Source organism: Emiliania huxleyi, assembly GCF_000372725.1.
Source record: "Emiliania huxleyi CCMP1516 unplaced genomic scaffold EMIHUscaffold_11, whole genome shotgun sequence".
NCBI lineage: Eukaryota > Haptophyta > Isochrysidales > Noelaerhabdaceae > Emiliania > Emiliania huxleyi.
Genome location: NW_005201792.1, coordinates 602,938 through 622,476, shown reverse-complemented (window position 1 = coordinate 622,476; position 19,539 = coordinate 602,938). Strand labels below are relative to the sequence as shown.

Below are 19,539 nucleotides of genomic sequence, written 5' to 3'. Positions count from 1 at the left end.
TGAGGGGACACGGATTCAAGATCCTCACACCAAGATCGTGCAGGGCGGGGACACATGTCCCTAAATCCCATCTCGTCTCAGTGTCAGAGTTTGTCCGTTTTATTTGTTTATTTATTCAGTCGGTGAGACACACTTTATATCTTTTCCTCCCGTGAGACCCCCGCGCGTAGAGTGTGCTTCCCTCTACAGAAAGTCGGCGAGAGAGTCCACATAAAAGTCGGGCTTGATCTCATTCTCGGGCGAGAGCAGCTTCTCCTCGGTCGTGACCCCCGAGAGGGTGAGGCAAGAGAGGAGGCCGTTGTTTTGCCCAAACAGGATGTCCGTGTCCAGCCGGTCGCCCACCTGCGTAGAGACGGCGGGGTAGGGTGTGGGCGCGGGGCGGCGCGGAGCGGCACAGCATGGCACGGCGGCGGCGGTCGCCATGCAGATGCGGCCCCGCTCGATGCCGAACTTCTCGACCATGTAGTCGATCATCAGCGGCGAGGGCTTGCCGACGAGGGTCGGCTCGCGGCCGGTGCAGCCCTTGATGGCGCCGGCCATCGCGCCGTTGCCCGCCCATTCCTGCTCGAGGTGCGGGAGCGGCGCGGACTGGGCGGGGCGTCGCGCGGCAAGGAGGGGCGGGCGGGCGGCTGAGCGCCGCCGGTGGAGGGCCCCGGCCAGTGGGGAGCCCTCTCTTCTGGTGGTGGCGGAGGGGGGTGGCGGAGGGGGGTGGAGGAGGGGGGTGGAGGAGGGGATGCTCCTGCGCGTCGGTGAGGTGCGTCACTGCGTCGAGGTTGGTGGCGATGAACTCGCAGCCCGGGTTCTCGTTGATGCAGAGCTGCGCGTACTGGATCTTGTGGTAGTTGATCTCGCGGTCAAAGCCGACGATGACGGCGCCCACGTCGGAGTCGTGCGGCAGCGCGTACCTGCAGGCGCGTGCTGCGTCGGTGCTGGAGGGCGCACGACACGAGCCTGTCTGCACCGGAGGGGGGCAGCACCCGGACTTGAGTGCGATCTTCTTGCCCGCGTCGCTGCCGCCTGCGGGCGGAGAGATGTTCGGATGGCGCAGGGGCGGTGGCGCAGGCGCGAGGGGAGGGCGGCAAGTACGAGGGAGAGTGTGACCGTGGCGGCACTTTGAGCGGCAGCGGCTGCTGGACAGGGCAAGGGCGTGCGCCACGGCAGGAGAGGCGGGTACAGCCAGCGCGAGGGCGGAGGCACACCTCCGATCCACGGCACCCCGATCATGTCGAGCTCCTCCTCGATGCCAACCTCGCCGATGATGTACACCTTCTTGCCGCTCTCCTTGAACTTGGTCTGCCGCGTGCCGAAGGTGCGGGTGGGGAGCCAGGGGGGGGGAGGGGGAGGTGAGTGCTAAGGCAGGTGGAAGAGGGCCCTGCAGCTGCCTGCTCCAAGTAGGCGGCGGCGGCAAACGAGGAGGAGAAGATCTCCTCGGGCTGCGTCTCCTGGCAGGTCGCGGCGGCGGGGTGTGAGCAAGGTCTAGCATGCCGCCGCCCTCCTCCCTCTCCCTCTCCGCCTCTAGTCCGAGCGACTTGAACTTGCCGAGGTAGCCCTTCCTGGACTTGGTCGAGTTGTTTGTGACGAAGAAGACCTTCTTGCCCGCCGCACGCAGCATCGCCAGGACGGCAGGCACCTGAGCGTGAGGAACGCCGATGTATGAGAGGCCAGAAGCTATCTATGCGCGGGAGTGCGGGCCTTGTCGATGAGCGAGTCGCCCTTCCAGATGACGCCGTCGCAGTCAAAGATGAAGACGTCGACCTGCCGGTAAAGTGCGAGAGTCAACGTTGCGATGTGTCACACAGGCCACGTGCGGCTGCGAGCCTTCTCGAGCAGGTCGGCTGGCACGTCGAGCTTCTTGCACAGCCCAGCGTCCTTAAACGACACGGCGGCAGCACTGCTCTGCGCAGCGAGCGACGCGGGCCGCAGGCCGGTGCTTGCGGTTCTGCGGACCCCGGAGGCGGCAGCTGCGCCGAAGGAGAAGCCAGCAGCGGTTCCAGCCGCGGCTGAGAGCAGGCCGATCCGCAGCGAAGAAGAGAGGGACAGGCCCATTATCGAAGGTTGTACCAGTGCCGAAGGGCTGCAATACAAAATACCACCGCGAACGTGCCTCGCCGCCGCCGCCACCGACCGCCCTCCCCTTGCAGGGGGCGAGCCCCCGCTGCGCAGGTGCACTGCGCACTCCGCGCCCCTGACGATTAGTGAGGAGGTGGTGTTGCACAGCATGGAGCTCGGCGAGCGTTTAGCGAGCCCCTCAGCTAGTACAAAATATCGCGCGCTTCTTGGCTCGGGAGCCGACACTTGAGTACTGGCAATATAACGTGTGGGCCCTCAGCGGAGCTGGGAAGAGGACCGCCGCGAGCGGCGTGGCGTGGAGCGGTTGAGCATCCCTCCGGGGGCCCCTCTGCGCCGGGGAGGCGTTGTTGGAGGCTAGGACGCAAGCGTCCATCGCCCTTTTCAAACTCGGGGCCCACTCCGCTACGCTCCGACCCGAATTTGGAGGGCCTGAAAGCTTAAGGTGTTGCTGCGCAAAAGGGGTCGGACACAGGGCGCAGCTCATGCTAAGAGCTAGAAGGGGAGATGGAGAGAACAACCACCCTGTCCTGTTATTGCGTACACCAACACCACAAAGCTCTCTCTCTCCTGCTCCTCACACTCAGGGGGCGGTCACGACTACCGAGTCTAGCTGCCACGTTCAAAATCAGGACGGCGGCAGTGATGGTGCTATCACGGGCATGGTCAGGGGAAAGTGGAGCGGGGGGGGCGAGCGTCAGCCAGCCAGGTACGGGATAGTAGAGCAGGCGCTTTGTGGGTGGCGGCCTGGGGTGTCGACGGGCCCCCGGGGGCGACGGGGGTGCTCTCGCGGGGGGTCCCCCCAGTCAAGGGGGTCTGGGGCGCAGCCCCAGGTAGCCCGCCGCAGGCGCCGATTTTTTGGGGCTTTTTTGACTGATTTTCATGAGGTGTTGCTACTATTTTGGGACCAGTTGAAGCCTAAAAATGGCTACAAATACAGTCACAGCAGCTGCTCGTCATGAGCTGCTACTGTGTGGCAGAGCCCAGAGAGAGGGCTTTCAGGAGCACTATTAAGTTTGATCCAGCTCAACGTTGCGGAGTAGTAAGACTGTTCCGTTGCCGTGAGCGGCCGGCGGCCGGCGGCGGCCGGTGCGGCACGCGGAGCACTCCGTGAGCGGTGACGGGTGCGGACGAGCGAATGAGAGGTCCCTTTCAGTGAGAGATAGGCAGTCCTAGTCCCTAACAACACATCTTCCACAGATAGCGACCTCTCATTCGCTCGTCCGCGCCCGTCACTGCTAGTCGGGGCACTCCCGGCGTACGGCCCGGTCCCGGTCGTCACTCCGGTTGCTCGTGTTCACACCGTCAGAACTCAGCTCCGCTAAGGATCCAGCGTCTGAGACTTGGGCATCTTACACAACTTTTGTAGTAGAGCACAATGGCACCCTTGCATCAAGTGCATCACTTCAAAGTTAGACCTAGTTAGAGGTCCCCGTTTTCGGCCGCCGCGGCCGGAGCGAGCACCCCCGTCGCCCCCGGGGGCCCGTCGACACCCCAGGGGTGGCGGTGGGCGGCGGCGCTGGGTGGCCGGCCGAATCGTTAGCTGAGCTCCTCCCTCAAGCTCGATCACGCATGACGCACGTTGAGTGACAACGTCGGCGAGCTTCTGGATCAGGTTAGGTTGCTGGAGCACCTCCAACGCCTCCTCTGAGTCAGACACGCCAACGTCGACGACTGCGCCCTCCTCCTCCTCCTCCGATTCGCCGACTGCGCCCTCCTCCTCCATGGGCTCGATCCAATTCCGCAGCGTGTCGTCCCCAGCGGCGGTGCTGCGCGGGAGGCGGCCGCGGGCACGCTGGGCTCGATCAGCGGCTTTCCCTTGCAGGAAGGACGGCCGCCACACGGCGAAGAGCGTGGGGAGAGCGGTTGGGCTGGGTGGGGCGAACGAAGCGGGCCAAACGCGAGGGCTGACTTAACGCCCCCCACAGCAAATCGGGTTTTGCCCTTAACTAGTGCCGTTTTCGTTGGTCGGTTTGAGCACTATTTCAGCCAACGCCCACAGCAAATCGGTGAAAACCTGCTCTGCGAGAGCGAGTTTTGTGGCTTGTCCGGCTTCCGTCGGTCGTCCCGTGACTCATCGCGCCGCCGCGTTGCACATTGGACACATGCTCTCGCGCGTGGCGCTGACGGGGACTCTTGTGCGCCTCGGCGAGGCGCTTCCGGTGGTATGTTTTTCGAGCGCAGTGGACTTCATCTTGCCGGTCAACTGCCGGCGGTCGACAACTGCCGTTCGAGCAGCGTCGGGTACCGCCGGCAAGATGAACTCACCTGAAGCTGAGCCGCGGGGGCATGCCCCGCCTGTGGCACGTACGACCCTACGTGCTACTACTGGACTAGTCTCTTAGTCACGCTACGCACACGTCGGGCCGTGTGTAAGTGTGAAGTAGCGCAGAGGGTTCAGGTACACAAAAAACGCGGTGACTCCAGTCGCGACTCACTTTCCAAATAGCCTCTCCAGCAGGGTCGGGCCGGGCGGCGGTTGCAGCGCCACCAGCTCCAGCTCCAGGTCGATGAGCCAGTCTGCGCCCAGCTCTCGCTTGACCCTGTACGAGCGCGCGGTGGGTATCTCCGGCGTGCGCGTGTACCCAAAGTCAGAGTCGAGCAAGCACGTGCGCACCCTCCGCACGCCGCCGACGCGCATGTCGAGGGCGCACAGGTGCAGGGCACGCAGGATCCTTCGGTCCGAGAGCTCGCCCAGCCGGAACGACAGCGGCGCGCCGTAGTCGCGCTCCCCATACCCACTGTTGCGCGTGTCCTCGAGCAGCGTGCCGTCGCCGACGAGGCGGACAGTGTAGTGGACCGTCGCAAGCATCCCAGAGGCGGCTTGCTCGCCCGACCCCTCCCTCACCTCTCGCATCGTGACTCCAATGCGCAGGCCGCTCGGCGCCTCCTCCGCGCTCGCCTCGGCGCTCGAGGCGGCCCGCGACGCCGGAAGAGCAGCGGGGCTCGCGCTGCTGGGCGACAGAGGCTCGCTCAGCGCTGGCTGCACGGCACTGGTGCGGTAACTGGCCATGAGCAGCCCGGCACTGGCCACTGGCCGCAGGCGGCGACAGCGGCGCCACATCGGGACAAAACGGTATCGCTGGAGGCCAAAGCAGCTGCCGCAGGTGCGGAGGCACGCGAGACGCAACCGGTGCCACGGCACGCACTGAGGCTGGGTTCGGGCTCTTTGCGCCTCTGGGGATAGGATTTTTTGCGCATGTTCCGCATATTTTGGCGGCACCCATCTCGTGGCAAGCGGCTAGCCTCCGGTCGCGCAACTTGCACTCCAGTCGCGCAGCATGTTGTCCGCAGCTCGTGAGCCGGCTGCGTCGTACAGCAGCTCCACACCTGCCGCCTCCATTGCGCTGCGAATGCGCGTCAGCTGAGGACGCGCTTGATGGATGGCGCCCTCGATGCTGGCACGCGGCGATCGCATGAATTCGCCTTCCGGCACGCTGACAACCCACTCGTCGTATCGACCGCGAGTGGGGAAGGCGAAATGCTCCGCAAACCTGTTTGCAATCAGCAGCGGCACGCAGCGGCAAGCCAGCGCTGCATACAGCCTCCCACTGGAGGGAGTGTCACCCCTCGGTACCAAGCAGAACTCGTGGCTGAGCATGCCACGCGCTGTGTGCAAGGGTGAGCCACGTAGCCTCGAAGCGGCACACTCTGGGCGAAGAGATGCATTCTGCGACTCGCTGCATCCTCGCGGCACGTCCTGTACGTGCGCCCCGGGCAAGTCCTGCAATGATGCGAATCGTCCGCGCAGGTAGGATGCCGCACTAAAAGATCCCTGGAAGAAGACGGAGCCAGGCGCACGGACGTGGCGGCGCGCACGCTGGGCGGATAATGAGGCGCCAGCCTCCACGGCGCCGCCAGACGAGGGATGCGCCTCTTCTGGCGCCGCTGCACGCTGCTGTGCGCAGAACGGGTTGGCCAGATACGGGATGACCACCGTGCAACGCCAGAAGGCGAGGGAGTAGAGCACACCCGGACGCCGCTCGCCAGTGGCAAGCCTCGGCTGCTCGAACCAGGCTATAGTGGCGTTGCCGAGCAATGGCTTGAGCCACGGAGCGAACGTTTTGACGCGGAAGGTGTTTGTGATCAGGAGGTGGTCGTGGCCGCCGCGGCGCGAGAGGAACGGACTCTTTCGCAACGCGGAGGCGGCACGCGACATGCGCCGTTGGTGGCTCTCTCCCATGCACTCCCCCGCTCCACTGCTTACATAAGGCATCAGCGGCACGACGAAAAGTGTGGCAGCCTCGGGGTCGGTGACGCGGGCAGGGTGCTGACGCAGGAGAGCCAACATGGCAACTTCAGCGGACTGGTCGTCGAAGGACCACAAGGGGCGGCACTCCAGCACCGTCGTGCTCTGGTCCATGGCTGCATCCGGGTAAATGTAGAACGCGGCCATGCTCGAGTGGGAGGCTAGAGCGTGATCGGCGGGGGCGCTCCGCAAGCAAGTCCGTTCTCTCCTCCCTCCCTGGCGGAGAGGGAGGTTCCCCTTGTTTGTTCTCGCCGCCCGCCGTCCATAGGCTGGAGGAAAAAAAGTCTTGTAACCGCGAACTGCACTCCAAGTGCTCCAAGTGTAAGGCGGGCCGCGCGGACCTCGCCAACTCGCCATATGGGCCATGCGATGGCCCATGTGTATGGGGACCGCGGCTCGCGAGAGACGAGCATGGAGTCGCGAGCCTCGAGATGCCTCGAGCGGGGGAGCGCGAATCGAGAGTGGATGTGCGGGTTCATGATGTGGAGAGGGTGGACACGCGGCGCATGGCGCATGGCGCATGCACTGGGCTTTGTGTGGTCAACTTCCCTGGGTGCTGCCTGGGACACGACCCGTTCAAGCGCTCAAGCGTTTAAATGATTGGCTCCTGTTTTCCTCCACGGAAAAGAGGTCGATCTGAGAGAAAGGAGACGACTGACGGGGTGACGAGGTAAGTGCCCAAGAGGCGCAAGCTCCCACGCGTCAGCACTGAATATTGTCCGCAAAAGAGAGATTGAATCTCCGGAAGACGCCCTTGGTGCAGGGGCAGTTGCAGCCCGTCCAAAAGTCTGCGGCCGCCTGGGTCAAGCACCGGTTGCGGCACGCCTCGAGGTAAGGCGACATCTTGGAGTAGTCGGCGCTCGGCTGGCCACCGCCGCCACCGCCGCTACCGCCACCGTCGCCACCCTCGCTGCGCGAGCAGGCCCGCTCAAACCGGCTCGTTGCGGCGCGAGAACCTAACCGAATCGAGACGTCGACGCCGCCTCCGTAGCTAGCATTCATGCGCCCCTGGACGGTGAAGCCCGCGCCGCCGCCGCCGCCGCCGGTGGCGGTGACAAAACTGCAAGTAGCGAGCTTGCGCCGCACCATGTCGCGCAGCTGGCCCGTCGTCCGCAGGCCGGGAGGCACCCTCTCGTCAGGGTCCGCGCTCGCCCCCTGGTCGAGCCCGTCAAGGTCTCCGCCCCCGCCGCCACCAATGGACATATCAAAGGCGGGCACGCTGCCGTTGCGTGCGGCCGCGCTGCCGTTGCGTGCGGCCACGCTCCCCCGCACGAGGAGCTGCGTGCCCCCGCCACCGCCCAGCCCGCCGCTGAACTCATAGTCGCCTGGCAGCCTGCCCCGCGGCGCCCGCAGGTCACGCGCATTGATGTGCACCGTGAAGCCGCCGCCGCCGCCGAGGCCGGTCGAGAGAAGGACGCGGCAATTGCAGTAGAGCTGCAGCCCGAAACCCATGCCGGCACCCGCCTGCACCGTCGAGCCGCGCAGAGCCAGAAGCGCCTTTGCGCGTGCGCCGCCCCAAGCCCGCGGCCTGCGCCGGTACGAGGGCATGTTTGCGGCATACGAGGCGGCGTATGCAGCGGCGATGTTGTTGGTGGGCACGAGAGAGAAGACGTCCGACACAGTTTCGTCGATGAAGTCGCCGAGGGTCTGCCCCCATACGTCAAACACGCTCCGCAGCGCGGCGAGCGTGCAAGGCGGAGAGCGGGCGAGCGCCGCCGTGTCGAGGTTCGAGTCCCTGGTGGATTCGACACGGATGTCGAGCGAGGCGTTGACGCCAAAGAACTGGACGATATCACCCACCCCCGCTGTGATCTGCTCGCCGATCGTCGTCGCGAATCCCTCGACGGCATTGGAGAAGTCGGGCAGGCGGCCCGCCCGGGCGCTCCATCGGCTGTCGGCGCAGGGAAGGGCGGCAGTCCCAGCCAGCGCGACCGAGCGCGTGAGTGTGGACGGACCAATTGGCTGGTGCCGCAGCAGGGCGCTGCTGCTGGGAGGCATTTACCACGATGCTGGCCGTTGCAGCATCACGCTGACCCGCGGAGATGCGCGCCGCGTCGGCTCATTTCGACGGCAGGGCGGACTGTCGGCGAAACGACGCGATCGGATCTAAGAGCTTATTACTTCCAAGCCTGCTGTGGGAACAGCTGACGCAGTCTCGCCGAGCGCCCGAGGCTCGCCGAGGCTCTCGGGTTGAAGATAAAGACCGAGAAAGAACACAATGAAAAGGGAGGGACGGAGTCACCATCTTGGCGGAGCAAGGGTCTTTCTTGGGAGCCCGGGTAATGAGGGTTCCAAGCGAACCAGTTTAGACCTTTAGACCATCATGTTTAGACCCAGTTTATCAAGGCGGGCGCCACCTTTTCTGCTCGGTGTTGTGGGCAAGCGCTCCGGAAGGGTGTGTCAGATTAGCGGCTTCTGCAAGCAGATCGACGCGGCGGCGCGTGGACCCTCGAGACGGTCAAGATTGCCCATGCACAACCTCGACCAGCGCGAGAAGAAGCAAGGCCGCTGACGCTTGCGCGTGCCGCTGAGAGCCGCGCCTCTCTCGTGGTCACAGACACACAGAGCAGGGGAGCTGGGGGGAGGTGCGCGCTGCGCGCGCGCGGGGGGGGGGGGGGGAGGATTTTCGGAGGAACCCCATTAGCCATACCAGGTTTAGACGCACCTAGTTTATCGTAAACAGGACTAATCTGGTTCGTGTTTAGCAGTGGTCTAAACTGGTCTAAACTGGTTCGCTCGGAACCCTCCTCGGGTAAGAGGATTCCAAACAAAAGATTTTTCCTGCTGTGTGTCCATCCAGCAGTCCGGACCCGGTGCTGCGGCCGGTGAAAGTGTGCCTCGTGTCGGCTCCCGAGCCAATCGTGTGCAACGTGTGTGTGCGTGTGGGCCCGTCCTCCATGCTCCGAGGTGTTTAAAGACTAACTAACGAACGCTGTGAATACACGCTGCTTTCCATTCCTTGGGAAGAGCTCTACCCCACGCACGTACCCGGTAGTACGGAGCTATCGGCCTCACCGATGGCCAACCTCTCCGAGGCCCTCCTGCCCGACCGCAAAGCGACCTGGTTCGAGCCGCGCTCCGCCGTGCGGGCTGCCTACATCAACAGCGTCAAGTCGGTGTTCGGAACTGGCCTGCTCGCGCTGCCGAGCGCAATCCTTGCTGTGGGTGCTCCGGCCGGCTGCCTTCTGACCGCGCTATGCGGGATCTGGTCCATCTACACGATGCAGCTCCTCGCGTGGTGTGTTGATGCCGCGGTGGCAGCAGGTGTGACGCCGAAGAGCTACGGGGAGCTCTGCCTCCACTCCCTCGGCCGCACGGGTGGATTGCTGAGCGCCGGAAACATGCTGGTGAGTCAGCTCGCGTGCTGTGCGACCTACCTCGTTTTCATTGGCGACAACGTCGGCCAGCTGCTCGGCGTGCCAAAGGCGCGTTGCCAGCTCTGCCCAGGCGGCTGGGCTTGCCTGGCGTGCAAAGCTTGCCTTGCCTCATACGTCAGGAGCGGGTCATGCTCTGCGTCACCCCTTTCTTTGTCCTCCTCTGCTGGTTGCGCGACCTGTCGATGCTCGAGCCCACCTCCGCCATCGGCACCGCCGTCCTGCTGCTCGCGCTCCTCACCGTCCTCGGAGAGGCCCTTGCCTCGCAAACGCGCGGGAGGCGGCACCCCGCCCCGACGCTTCTCGGAGCCTTCCTGTAGGAGAGGGCCTCGCCAGCCCGCACGAGGCGGCCCCGCGCCTGGCTAGCTTCGACCCGAGTGCAGTCGCTCCCTTTATCGGCGCGGAGACGGCTCACCTGACTGGCCGCGACTCGACGCGTCCACGACGCGTCCTCGGCGCTGCCGCACAGGCGTGGGACTGTTCACCTTCACTGGACACGACTCGACCGTCGCCGTTGTCCTCTCGATGGGCGAGCGCAAAGGCGCCCCACCTCGCCTCCGCCACCCCTCTTGCCTCCGCCACCCCTCTTGCCTCCGCCACCCCTCTTGCCTCTGCCACCCCTCTTGCTTCCGCCACCTTCTGCCTCCGCCACACCTCCTGCCTCCAATCCGCAGCCACTCGGCTTCGCTCCCCGCAGGAGAGTACTCCTCCATCCTGCTCGCCCTCGCCACGGCCGGCGTCGGCGTCATCCTCGCCTACGCCCTCGCTTGCGCGGTGCTCTACGGCGACGAGACGCAGGGCAACATTCTCCTCTCCGTCGACGGCGGGCTTGCTGCCGGGCTCAAGGCTTGCATGTCGGTCTCCGTCGCCCTCTCGCTCCTCTGGCAAGAGAGGCTCCGGGCCCCAGAGCCGTCCCGGAGCCTTCCCCGTAGGTCGCCGTCCTCTTCTCGCTGCCCATCAAGATGTTCCCCGCGTCGCAGATCGTCGAGGAGGCGCTCTTCACGCACGACACAGCGGCGGGCGAGGGGGCGGAAGAGGAGGGCGGCGGCGCGGCAGAGGCGGCAAGGGGGGCGCAGCAGGCGGGAGGCGGCCACAGCCATGCATGCGGCAGGACGGCGGCGCGAACGGCGCTTGCGCTCGTCTCGCTTCTCACGGCGCCGCCGCTGCCCGACATGACTTGCTCCTGCTCGAGTCGGCCGACAGAGGGCGCGAGGTGGCCCGAGAGTAGGCGCTGTCGCTGCCCGATTTCAAGTTCCTGGTGGCACTGAGCGGCGCGCTCAACGTCGGTACGCCTCCGCCGCCTCCGCCGCCTCTCCGCCTCTGCCGCCTCCGCCGCCGCTGTCCTGCCCCCGCTCGCATTGGCCACACACATCATGTTCTGGCCGCTCGGTCGCAGGCGTCATCGCCTTCGTGCTCCCGCCCCTGATGTACGTCCTGCTCGCTCGGGGGGCGATGCGGCCCGCGTCTGTGGCGGCGCACGGCCTCCTCTGCGCCTTGGGCGCCCTCGCCACCGCAGTGGTGTGCAGGGTGCTTGGGCAGCGATCGCTGAACCCTTTCGGACCCTACACAGGTACCGTCGTCACTGTCCTTTGCACGGCGATGGTGGTCGCGCAGAAGTTGCACCCCGCGGGAGGGGAGCTGCCGCCGACACCTCCTCCGCTGGATACGTACGAGGTGGAGGACCCGCTGGAGAGCTACGACTGGAGGGCGGGCGGCTGAGGCGGCGGGGTAGCGGGGACCGGAGAGGGTGTGGGACAGGAGTACTGACATATTCTTCGACCTCACCGTCTGTGCTGTCTGCTGAGATGCTGGCGGATAGCGCTCTATGCGTGTCTCTTTGCGGTTTACAGACGCCTTCTCTTTTCCGATATTGAGTCAATGACTCACTCGCTCGTATTATTTATCGTATGCATATATAATGCTTATTATTTTCTGCTGGTGGTGGGAGCCTGTGCCTCGGGAGTCGGGTGCTTTTACGCTTTTGATCGGGTCAGGGGAGAGTGCCACCTTTACCACACTTTGGTCCTCTCGTACGTCGTAGCGCCCCAAGCTTTTACGACCAGGTAAAGTGATCTGGCCCTGCGAGGGGGCGTCGCCACGCGCCTTTGTGAGGTCGTTGTCAGGCACAGGCAGAGGAGACATAGATGGTGGCTCGAGGATGGTGTGCATGGAGGGCGGAACGACGCTCGGGGCAAAGGAGGGAGGCGGTTTGAGAGGCGCCCACGCAGACCTGGCGGAGGCCACCCCTCGAACCGACCAACAGCGTGCTGCCGGTCGGGGCTGATGGACTACAACTCCTGTATGAAAGGCGCAATGTGAGTATGTGAGTGAGTATTCTTGATACGAAACCACGACGACACACACCAGTCGACTCGCATCGGTTGCCTCCATGAATGGCGGAGCTATTCTCGCGTCCACACCACACCTGGCTCCAACGTGGACACGCCCATAGCTGGGGACACTACTAGGTCACGCATGGCATCAGAAGTTTTATCTCTGGGCCCCCGAAAGGCTTCTCTAGCAGCGTCGTTACGCATGCGCCCTCCCCTCCTGGGCGCAGGCGCCTCACGTCTCGACAGAGCATACGCCCTTGGCGTGTGGCGACACGAGTTCACATCAACTGCCGCAACAGCGCCTCAAAAAAAAAGCCATTTGCAGGTGGCTGATAGTATGTGTAGCGAACTCCTCAAGCGATGTGATCCTCTGAGGCGCCCGCGTCCCACCCCCGCCTGCCGTACGGCGCGGCGCGGCGCATCGCCCACCCCGCCACGGCTCGTTTCCGACACCCCGCCGCCACCCGGGGTGTACACAGCGTTCGTCGCGCGCAGACGTCGCAGACGCTGCGGCAGAGAAGAAATATCCGCACGCCGCCCCCGCGAACCACAGCCGCGCGCCCCGCTGCGTGCGGACCCACCCTTCGCCGCTGCCACCCTCGCCGCCGCCCAGCCCGCCGCCGTACACGCCCCTCAGCCCCATCCCACTCTCCCTTCTCCCGGCAATCGTTACCGCCACGGCCTGTTCACGGGTGCTCCCCCCCCCCGGCGCGCGCAGACGTCATAATCAACAACATGGCGAAGTCTTCCACCTCCCCGAAGCCGGGCTCGCCCACCTCCATGACCATCACGAAGAACGGGAAGAAGTGACACGCCTCCACACCCGCCCCGCACACGGCACACGCCCGCACACGCTCCCCCTCCCGCACGCGCCTTACTGCCGCTGAACCCTCACCTCCCGTCGCGCTGCTCCCACGCAGCTACAAGAAGTTCGTGAAGTACCTCTCTAAGGAGCTCAAGGCGAATGGCAAGGCTTTCGATTTCACGATCGCGGGCGCAAAGTGGGCCTCGCAGGAGGAGGGCCACGAGTTCAAGTTCGAGTTCGGCGAGGCCTGAACGAGCGGCGTCGGTGTGAGAACGGGGGGGCCTGAGCCCACGGCGTAGCTAACGTGCGCCGAGCAAGCGGCCGAGCCCCATCCCACTCGCCGCCCGCGCGTCGACGGGGACTGCCATGGTGGTCTATGTTTCTGGTGGTGTCTTGTGCGTGCGCGACTCCGCAAGGGCCGGGCTCTCTGTGTTCGAGACGTCTGGTTCTCAGAGCAGCACGTCCTTACAACACCACGAGTACGCGCAAAATGGATGAATACCGACAGATCACACGCAAGGGTTCCCCACCGTACTTCGCGCGCGGCCTCGCACGCCTCACGCGAAGCCCGTGGCGTGCCGTCGTCAGTGCAAGGCTCGGGGGCATCTCGACTTGCGCGCTCTCCAACCTGTTGCCGACAGCAAGCATCGGCCGGCTCGGCGCGTCGCAGCACGACCCGCCCGCTCCGGCGTCCAACGCGCCCTCCTTCAGCGTCGTCTCGAGCGTCGCCGACTCCGTCTTCGGCGGCGCCTCCCGCCGCGCTCGCATCGCCGAGGGGCTCAACATCATCTGCCAGGAGATCGGCACGATATCGCTCCTCGGCGCCGCCGGACGTCTCCATGGTGGTCACGCAGCCTCTGGCTGGAACGGGATCTACCTCGCAAGCGAGTCACCCGGGCCGGCGCGCGTCTTCCGAGAGAAGGGCGGGACCTAGTAAGCCGGCCGGGGGGCGTACCTTTACGGAGGTGCGGGGCACGCCAGCCTCTCTTCTACGCCTCTCGTGCATCGCGGCGCCTCTGCCTCAAGGAGGGAAGATACGGCTCTCGCAGCCCATCATACGCCGTGGCACTGCGGGGAGCACAGCGGGCTGTACAAGATATTGTTCCCTATCTTCGCATGCTCGTCGTTGGTGATATCCGCGCGAGGTCATACGCCACAGGCCAGCAATCACTCGGTGATGAGACTACTGATTTGGCGCGACGCTCTGACACCGAGTGTTGCTCGACGCTGCGACACCGCCAAAATTACCGCGTGCAGCGCTCAACCTCGCGGAGTACACCTCTCGCTATCATCACGCTTCGCGGCGGTCGGGCTGCTTAATTTGTCGGAAGACACCCAGAGGGTGGGGCGGCGGCGAAGAGGCGGGAGAGCTGGGTCTCCGTGCGCTCTGCTGCTGGGGGGGTCGGGACCCCCCCCCGGCAGCAGCGCTCTGCTGCTGGGGGGGTCAGACCCCCCCCCCTAGCAGCAGGGATGGCTTTAGATGTGCAGGGGGGGTACCGAGCAGTGAGCGGCCGCTCCGTTAAAAGAGGATGGCAAGTTAAGCCCCCAAACCTCCTCGTTCCTTAAAAGGTCTTAAAAAATCCGGCCCTCAGAACCCTAGGGGTCCCCTAAGGTTGATGAAGGGCACGGCGACGGCCGCATGTAGCGCCCAGAGACACGCGCGGAGCGCGCCGCTGCAGAACACGCGCGGAGCGCGCCGCTGCACAGGCGCGGAGCGCCGCCACTTGAGATTGGGCCTGTGGGTGGGCTGAGTGGTTCCTAGCGTGTGAGTCAACTCTTAATAGAAATCGCACCTAGCCCTCCTCAACCCTCAAAATTTTCTTCGGGGCGCGCTCCGCGCGCGGCGCTCCGCGCCTGACTCCTTAAGCGGCGTAGGCGCTGGCTCGCACATGTTCTGCAGCCCCGTGATCCCCTCTCATCGGGTGGACAAGGGGGCGTCGGCCTTAGCGTGACAGCAGTCACGGAAGACTGCCCGCCCTTATCCGGTGGGATCAAGCCAACGCCCCCCACGGTTGAGGGGAGGACGACTGTCTCTGACGGCGAACCTCAGTTACGAGCCGCCCTCCCCTCGAAACGCGTGGCCAGTGCACTCGGGCCCCAGCGTGGGTGCACCGTCCCACACGCCTCACGCGGCCTCTGTGGCTGGAACGGGATCGCAAGCGAGTCCCCCGAGCCGGCGCGCGTCTTCCGAGAGGCAGATTCGTAAGAGCGAATAGCCACACACACTCTCTTACGTACATTGAGAGAGCGAGAGAGGGTACACACTGAGAAGCTAAAACGCAAAGTCGTACCTACACACTGAGAGAGATCTTCGATCGCCGTGCAAAGCTCGCTTCCGAGCTCTCACGCAGCCTTGGGCTCGAGCTTTACCTTTGGGACCTCTATAGAGAACACACACACACACACGCTTCTCTCCCCTCTATAAAAAGATACGTATCTAGATACAGTCGTACACTGAAAGGCTAGACGAGAGGACTAGCGCCACGCCCACGGGGCTGACTGCAGACTGGGATCCGGAGAGGAGCGAGGAGCGGAGAGGTCATCCGGAGGATCGTGCGTGTGGCGGGAAATTGAGAAGAAAATACACTATGGCGCTGCGCGCTGGTGTGCGCAGAATATTCCGTGTCGTAACATACACACACCCAGCAAAAGGGCGTTCGCTCGTTGACTCGTCTCAGGCGCCACACGATACGACATTAGCACATATGTCAGATATGTCGCGCGCGTTCGGCCGGGATACCAAACGGGTGGGCTTTCGCGCAAGCCGAAGCTTCTGTGTGAGCCAGGGAAAGACTGTGCTCGCCTGCACCCACCGCCGGCTAGCACGCGCGCGCAGCCGCGGCCGCTCACTGCTTGCTGCGCTTGGCGAGTGCCGCCCGGACGGCCGCCAGCTTCTGGCGCACCTTTGGCGCGCCGCCGTCGGGCAAGCGGAGGCCGTCGAGGGCGGACTCGATGTCGAGCGAGCTCGCGGTCTCTGCGGCGGCGGCGCCCGTCTCGAGCAGCGCGCCGAGCGAGCAGAGCACGCGGAAGAGGGCTTCCTCCTCGAGGGAGGGCGTGGCGAGGGCGTGCGAGACAAGCGAGAGGCCCTGCGGAGGCGGTGGCGGGTCAGGCGCCGGCCATCGGGGCGAGAGGGCTGGTGCGCGGTGGGGCCGGGACCGGCGGGCAAAGGGGGGGGAAGGGGGGGTGGTGAGTGGGGAGTGTGGGGAGGAGGGGGAGGGAGTGGGGGAGGGGGGGGGGGGGGGGGAGGCCGCACCTGCATCAGGAGGCCCTCCTCGTCCGCCGCCGCCGCCGCCTTGTCCTTGAGCAGCGAGGAGGCGTTGAGGAGGAGCGAGCTCGCGGCGAGGCGGGTGGCGGGCGGGCTCTCGCCGCCGAGGAAGGGCGAGAGGCTCTCGAGCATCGCGCCAGCGTGCGGCGCGGCGAGCGGGCGCAGCGCGGGGTTGGCAGCCATGTTTGCGAGCCCGCGCAGCGCCATGAGCGGCGCCGCCTTCTCGGCGGCGGCGGCGGAGCCGGGCGCGAGCAGCGCGGTCAGCCGCAGGGCCATCGGCGGCTCGAGGGTGTCGACGCCGCTCCTGGCCGCGCGGAGCAGCGCGAGCCTCAGCAAGTCGAGCGCCGGGAAGAGGTACGGCGCGGGCCAGCCGAGCAGGCCGGGCCGGCCGCCCTCGCCGGTGAAGGTGGCGAGGGTGGCGGGCGCGAGGGCGAGGGCGGCGGAGGCGCCGCCCTTGCGCAGCTCGGCGACGAGCGCGGCGAGGCCGCTCTCCTGGGAGGGAGGCGGGGGAGGGTGACCTCGGGGGACTTTGAGTGTCCTTGGGGGGCAGAGGCGATCTCGGGGCGACCTCGGGGCGACCTCGGGGCGACCTCGGGGCGACCTCGGGGCGATCTCGGGGCGATCGCGATCTCTCGCGACCTGGGTTTCGTCGAGCGCGAGGTCGGGCCCCTCGCCGTCGCGCAACTTGGCGGAGAACTCGAGCAGCTTGGCGAGGGCCGCGTCGTGCTTGCCAGCCTCGAACGAGACGTAGGAAGGCGGCGGCGCGGCGGCGGCGGCGGAAGTAACGGCGGCGGCGGCGGCGGCGGCGGCGCCCTGCGCGGTGGTGTACGCGCCTCGCATCCACGGGTCCTGCGGCGCGCTCGACCCGCCACAGCTGGGCACGCCTACGGCCACAGCCGCGGGTCCCCTCGGGCCCTCTCGGAGATTGCCTCGAGCTCCCGCGCCACGGCGGCGTGCCCTCGGGGGCCGCGCCGGGCCGGTAGGCGCCGCTAGAGGTGAAGGGGTCGGCGTTGCCTCCGTTTGCGCCGCTCGATCCCGCGCCGTTGGCGGCGGGCCGGTACGAGCCGCCAGAGGTGAATGGGTCGGCGTTGCGCGGGCCGGACGAGACCTGCGGAGAGGAGGGAGGAGCTTGGGGGAGGAGGAGGGGCGTGTGGGGTGGGCGCGGGCCAGAGACGGGGCCTGGTTCCCGGGCGTGTTTGTGATGACGAAGTTTGCGACCTGGTCGAGGAAGGCCTGGTCGATGTCGTTGTTCCAGAGGAACTGCTGCGCCGCCCACCAGGGGTCGTCGCCGCGGTTGAAGGGCAACTTGAGCATGCTGCCTAGAGGGACGCGCCGCGGACGTGTCGCGGACGCGAGTCGTCGCAGCGGCGGACGTGTCGTGGACGTGTCGTGGTCGGGCAGTGGCACGCCGTTGATGTCGATGTCGAAGAGGTAGTCGTACTCCTTGCCGCCGTGCATCCGCTTGCCGAGCGACGTGCCGCCCGACGAGCCCGTCACCTCGCCGATCTTTTCCCACGTGCCCTTTGCCATCGACCACGTGTAGAGCATCGGCGTGCCGCCCTCGTCCTTGACGATCTTGTGCTGCCCCTCCCGCTCGCCCGGCTGGGCCAGCGCCTCCTCGCTCGCCAGCTGCGACACGTCCAGATCGCCGACCATCCCCTCCACCTGCGCGAGGCGGAGAGCCGAGAGTGAGCAGCCAACCACAGCCGAGGGCCCCGCCCGCCACCCGCCTGCTGCGCCGGCATCGCCACCGCAGCGACCTCGTCCTTGAAGCCCGCCTGCAGCGCCTACTCCCGAGGTGCAGCCGAGGTGCAGCCGAGGCGCAGGACACCGCCGTTGAGGCGTCGCCCCGCAGCGCCTGCGGCGCCGCCCGCCCCGCCGCGCGCGTCCACAGGTAGGCCCTGCCGTCCGCGCAGCCGGCGACGATGTCGCCTGAGGGTGGAGGGTGGAGGGAGAGGGTGAGGGTGAGGGTGAGGGTGAGGGTGAGGGAGAGGGTGAGGGAGAGGGAGAGGGCGAGGGAGAGGGAGAGGGTGAGGGTGAGGGTGAGGGTGAGGGAGAGGGAGAGGGAGAGGGTGAGGGTGCGGGTGTAGGTTTCGACTCTTGTCTGTGAGGGGCACAAGGAGACCGGCTCCACGCGCCGGAGCGAGGCGAGGGGCCCCGGCCATCCCTGCCACCTCCATCCCCTACCATCTCCACGTCCCGGAGAGGGGCAGGAGCCGGGCGGGGCTGGCGCGCAAGGGCCGGTGCGCGCGGGCGGGGTGTATGTCGCGTGCGTCGCTCGCCGTTGGGAAGCGGCGCGCAGTCCCACACTGTCGCCGGGTGAGTGATCGACTGGACGCAGTCGTCGCTGCCGCCCGCCCAGACGCGGACGGTGCGGTCCTCGGAGCAAGTGAGCCACTCCCCGCCGGGCAGGACGGAGACCGAGTAGAGGAACGTCTCCGACGCCTGCGGTGAGGCCACGCGGGGCATCGCTCCCCTCCCTCCGCCTCCCTCTCCGCCTCCTTCTCTCCCTCCCGCCCCGTCCCCTCCTCTCCTCCGCCCTGTCCCCTCCTCCGCCCCGCAGCCTCCTCCCCTCCCCGCGGGGCTCGCGCCTGCAGCACGCGCAGGCACTCGCCGCCCAGCTCCCACATCCTCACCGTCGCGTCGTTCGAGCACGACAGGAAGCCCGCCTGCGAGAGGGACACAGGGCGCGCCGTGTGGACGTGTCGCGTGTCGCGGCGAGCAGCGGCAGGGCAGGCTCGCCCCGGGCAGCAGCGCGAGGTCGCGCACGACGTCGCTGTGGCCCTCGTACGTGCGCTCGCACGTCTCGCCCGCCCAGAGCTTGATCGTCCGGTCCCCGCCCCCCGTGAGGCACCGGTCGGATGCAGCCTCCTCGCCAAGCGGCTGCACCGCCCAGAGCGCCGCCTCGTGCCCCTTCAGCACGGCGACGCAGCTGGCGCTGCCGAGGTCCCACACGCGCGCGGTCTTGTCCCACGACGCGGAGAAGAGCTGCCCGCTGCTCGGCGAGACGCGGACGCACGTGACCGGCTCGGTGTGGCCCTGCAGCACGTGCGCCGGCGCCGCCGCCTCGGTGTTCCAGATGATGATGTGCTTGTCGTTGGAGCCCGACAGGGCCTCGCCGGCGGCGGTGATGCCGACGGCGCCCACAAAGTGCGTGTGGCCGCTGAGCGTGTGCGTGCACGTGGCAGAGGCTCCGTCAGCCGACTCGCTGTCGACTTTCCACACACGCACCGTCGCGTCGCGCGAGCCGGTGATGACCTGGCCGTCGGCGAACGGTCCCACGGATCGCACGTCCTGCTCGTGGCCGGTGAGGATGGCGGAGAGCTGGAAGGGCTCGGTCGGCATCGGGTCTGCGGCTGACATGGAGCGCCCAGACGAATGATCGAGTATGCGGCGTGCCGCGTAACGTGAATTCTTTTTGTCAGCAGACGGAACACGGAGGAGCT

The 19,539-nt window shown here is 66.4% G+C and overlaps 5 protein-coding genes across 5 annotated transcripts; 2 read left to right on the top strand and 3 right to left on the bottom strand.

Moving 5' to 3' along the window:
* Window positions 1-107: 107 nt before the first annotated feature.
* PGP2 (phosphoglycolate phosphatase) lies at window positions 108-2,058 on the bottom strand. The gene is made up of 9 exons (XM_005791938.1): window positions 1,819-2,058; window positions 1,693-1,755; window positions 1,514-1,630; window positions 1,383-1,442; window positions 1,200-1,293; window positions 978-1,017; window positions 737-905; window positions 421-558; window positions 108-342 (listed from the first exon to the last, which is right to left on the bottom strand). Exons 1-9 carry the CDS (start codon window positions 2,044-2,046, stop codon window positions 184-186), a joined length of 1,068 nt encoding a protein of 355 aa, XP_005791995.1. The 5' UTR covers window positions 2,047-2,058; the 3' UTR covers window positions 108-183.
* A 3,250-nt stretch (window positions 2,059-5,308) lies between these two features.
* Window positions 5,309-6,463, bottom strand: EMIHUDRAFT_200075 (hypothetical protein; the record flags this gene model as incomplete). The annotated part of the gene is made up of 1 exon (XM_005791937.1): window positions 5,309-6,463. One exon carries the CDS (start codon window positions 6,461-6,463, stop codon window positions 5,309-5,311), a length of 1,155 nt encoding a protein of 384 aa, XP_005791994.1.
* A 2,870-nt stretch (window positions 6,464-9,333) lies between these two features.
* On the top strand, window positions 9,334-11,409 carry EMIHUDRAFT_200073 (hypothetical protein; the record flags this gene model as incomplete). Its single annotated transcript, XM_005791936.1, has 7 exons — window positions 9,334-9,732; window positions 9,813-9,932; window positions 10,016-10,067; window positions 10,388-10,548; window positions 10,623-10,829; window positions 10,919-10,976; window positions 11,087-11,409. 7 exons carry the CDS (start codon window positions 9,334-9,336, stop codon window positions 11,407-11,409), a joined length of 1,320 nt encoding a protein of 439 aa, XP_005791993.1.
* Window positions 11,410-13,318: 1,909 nt separating this feature from the next.
* EMIHUDRAFT_200071 (hypothetical protein) lies at window positions 13,319-13,762 on the top strand (the record flags this gene model as incomplete). The annotated part of the gene is made up of 1 exon (XM_005791935.1): window positions 13,319-13,762. One exon carries the CDS (start codon window positions 13,319-13,321, stop codon window positions 13,760-13,762), a length of 444 nt encoding a protein of 147 aa, XP_005791992.1.
* Window positions 13,763-15,674: 1,912 nt separating this feature from the next.
* Window positions 15,675-19,456, bottom strand: EMIHUDRAFT_448870 (hypothetical protein; the record flags this gene model as incomplete). The annotated part of the gene is made up of 9 exons (XM_005791934.1): window positions 15,675-15,914; window positions 16,082-16,585; window positions 16,733-16,977; window positions 17,051-17,201; window positions 17,273-17,412; window positions 17,467-17,758; window positions 18,404-18,538; window positions 18,685-18,762; window positions 18,863-19,456. The coding sequence occupies 9 exons, from the start codon at window positions 19,454-19,456 to the stop codon at window positions 15,675-15,677; spliced, it is 2,379 nt and encodes a 792-aa protein (XP_005791991.1).
* Window positions 19,457-19,539: the final 83 nt, after the last annotated feature.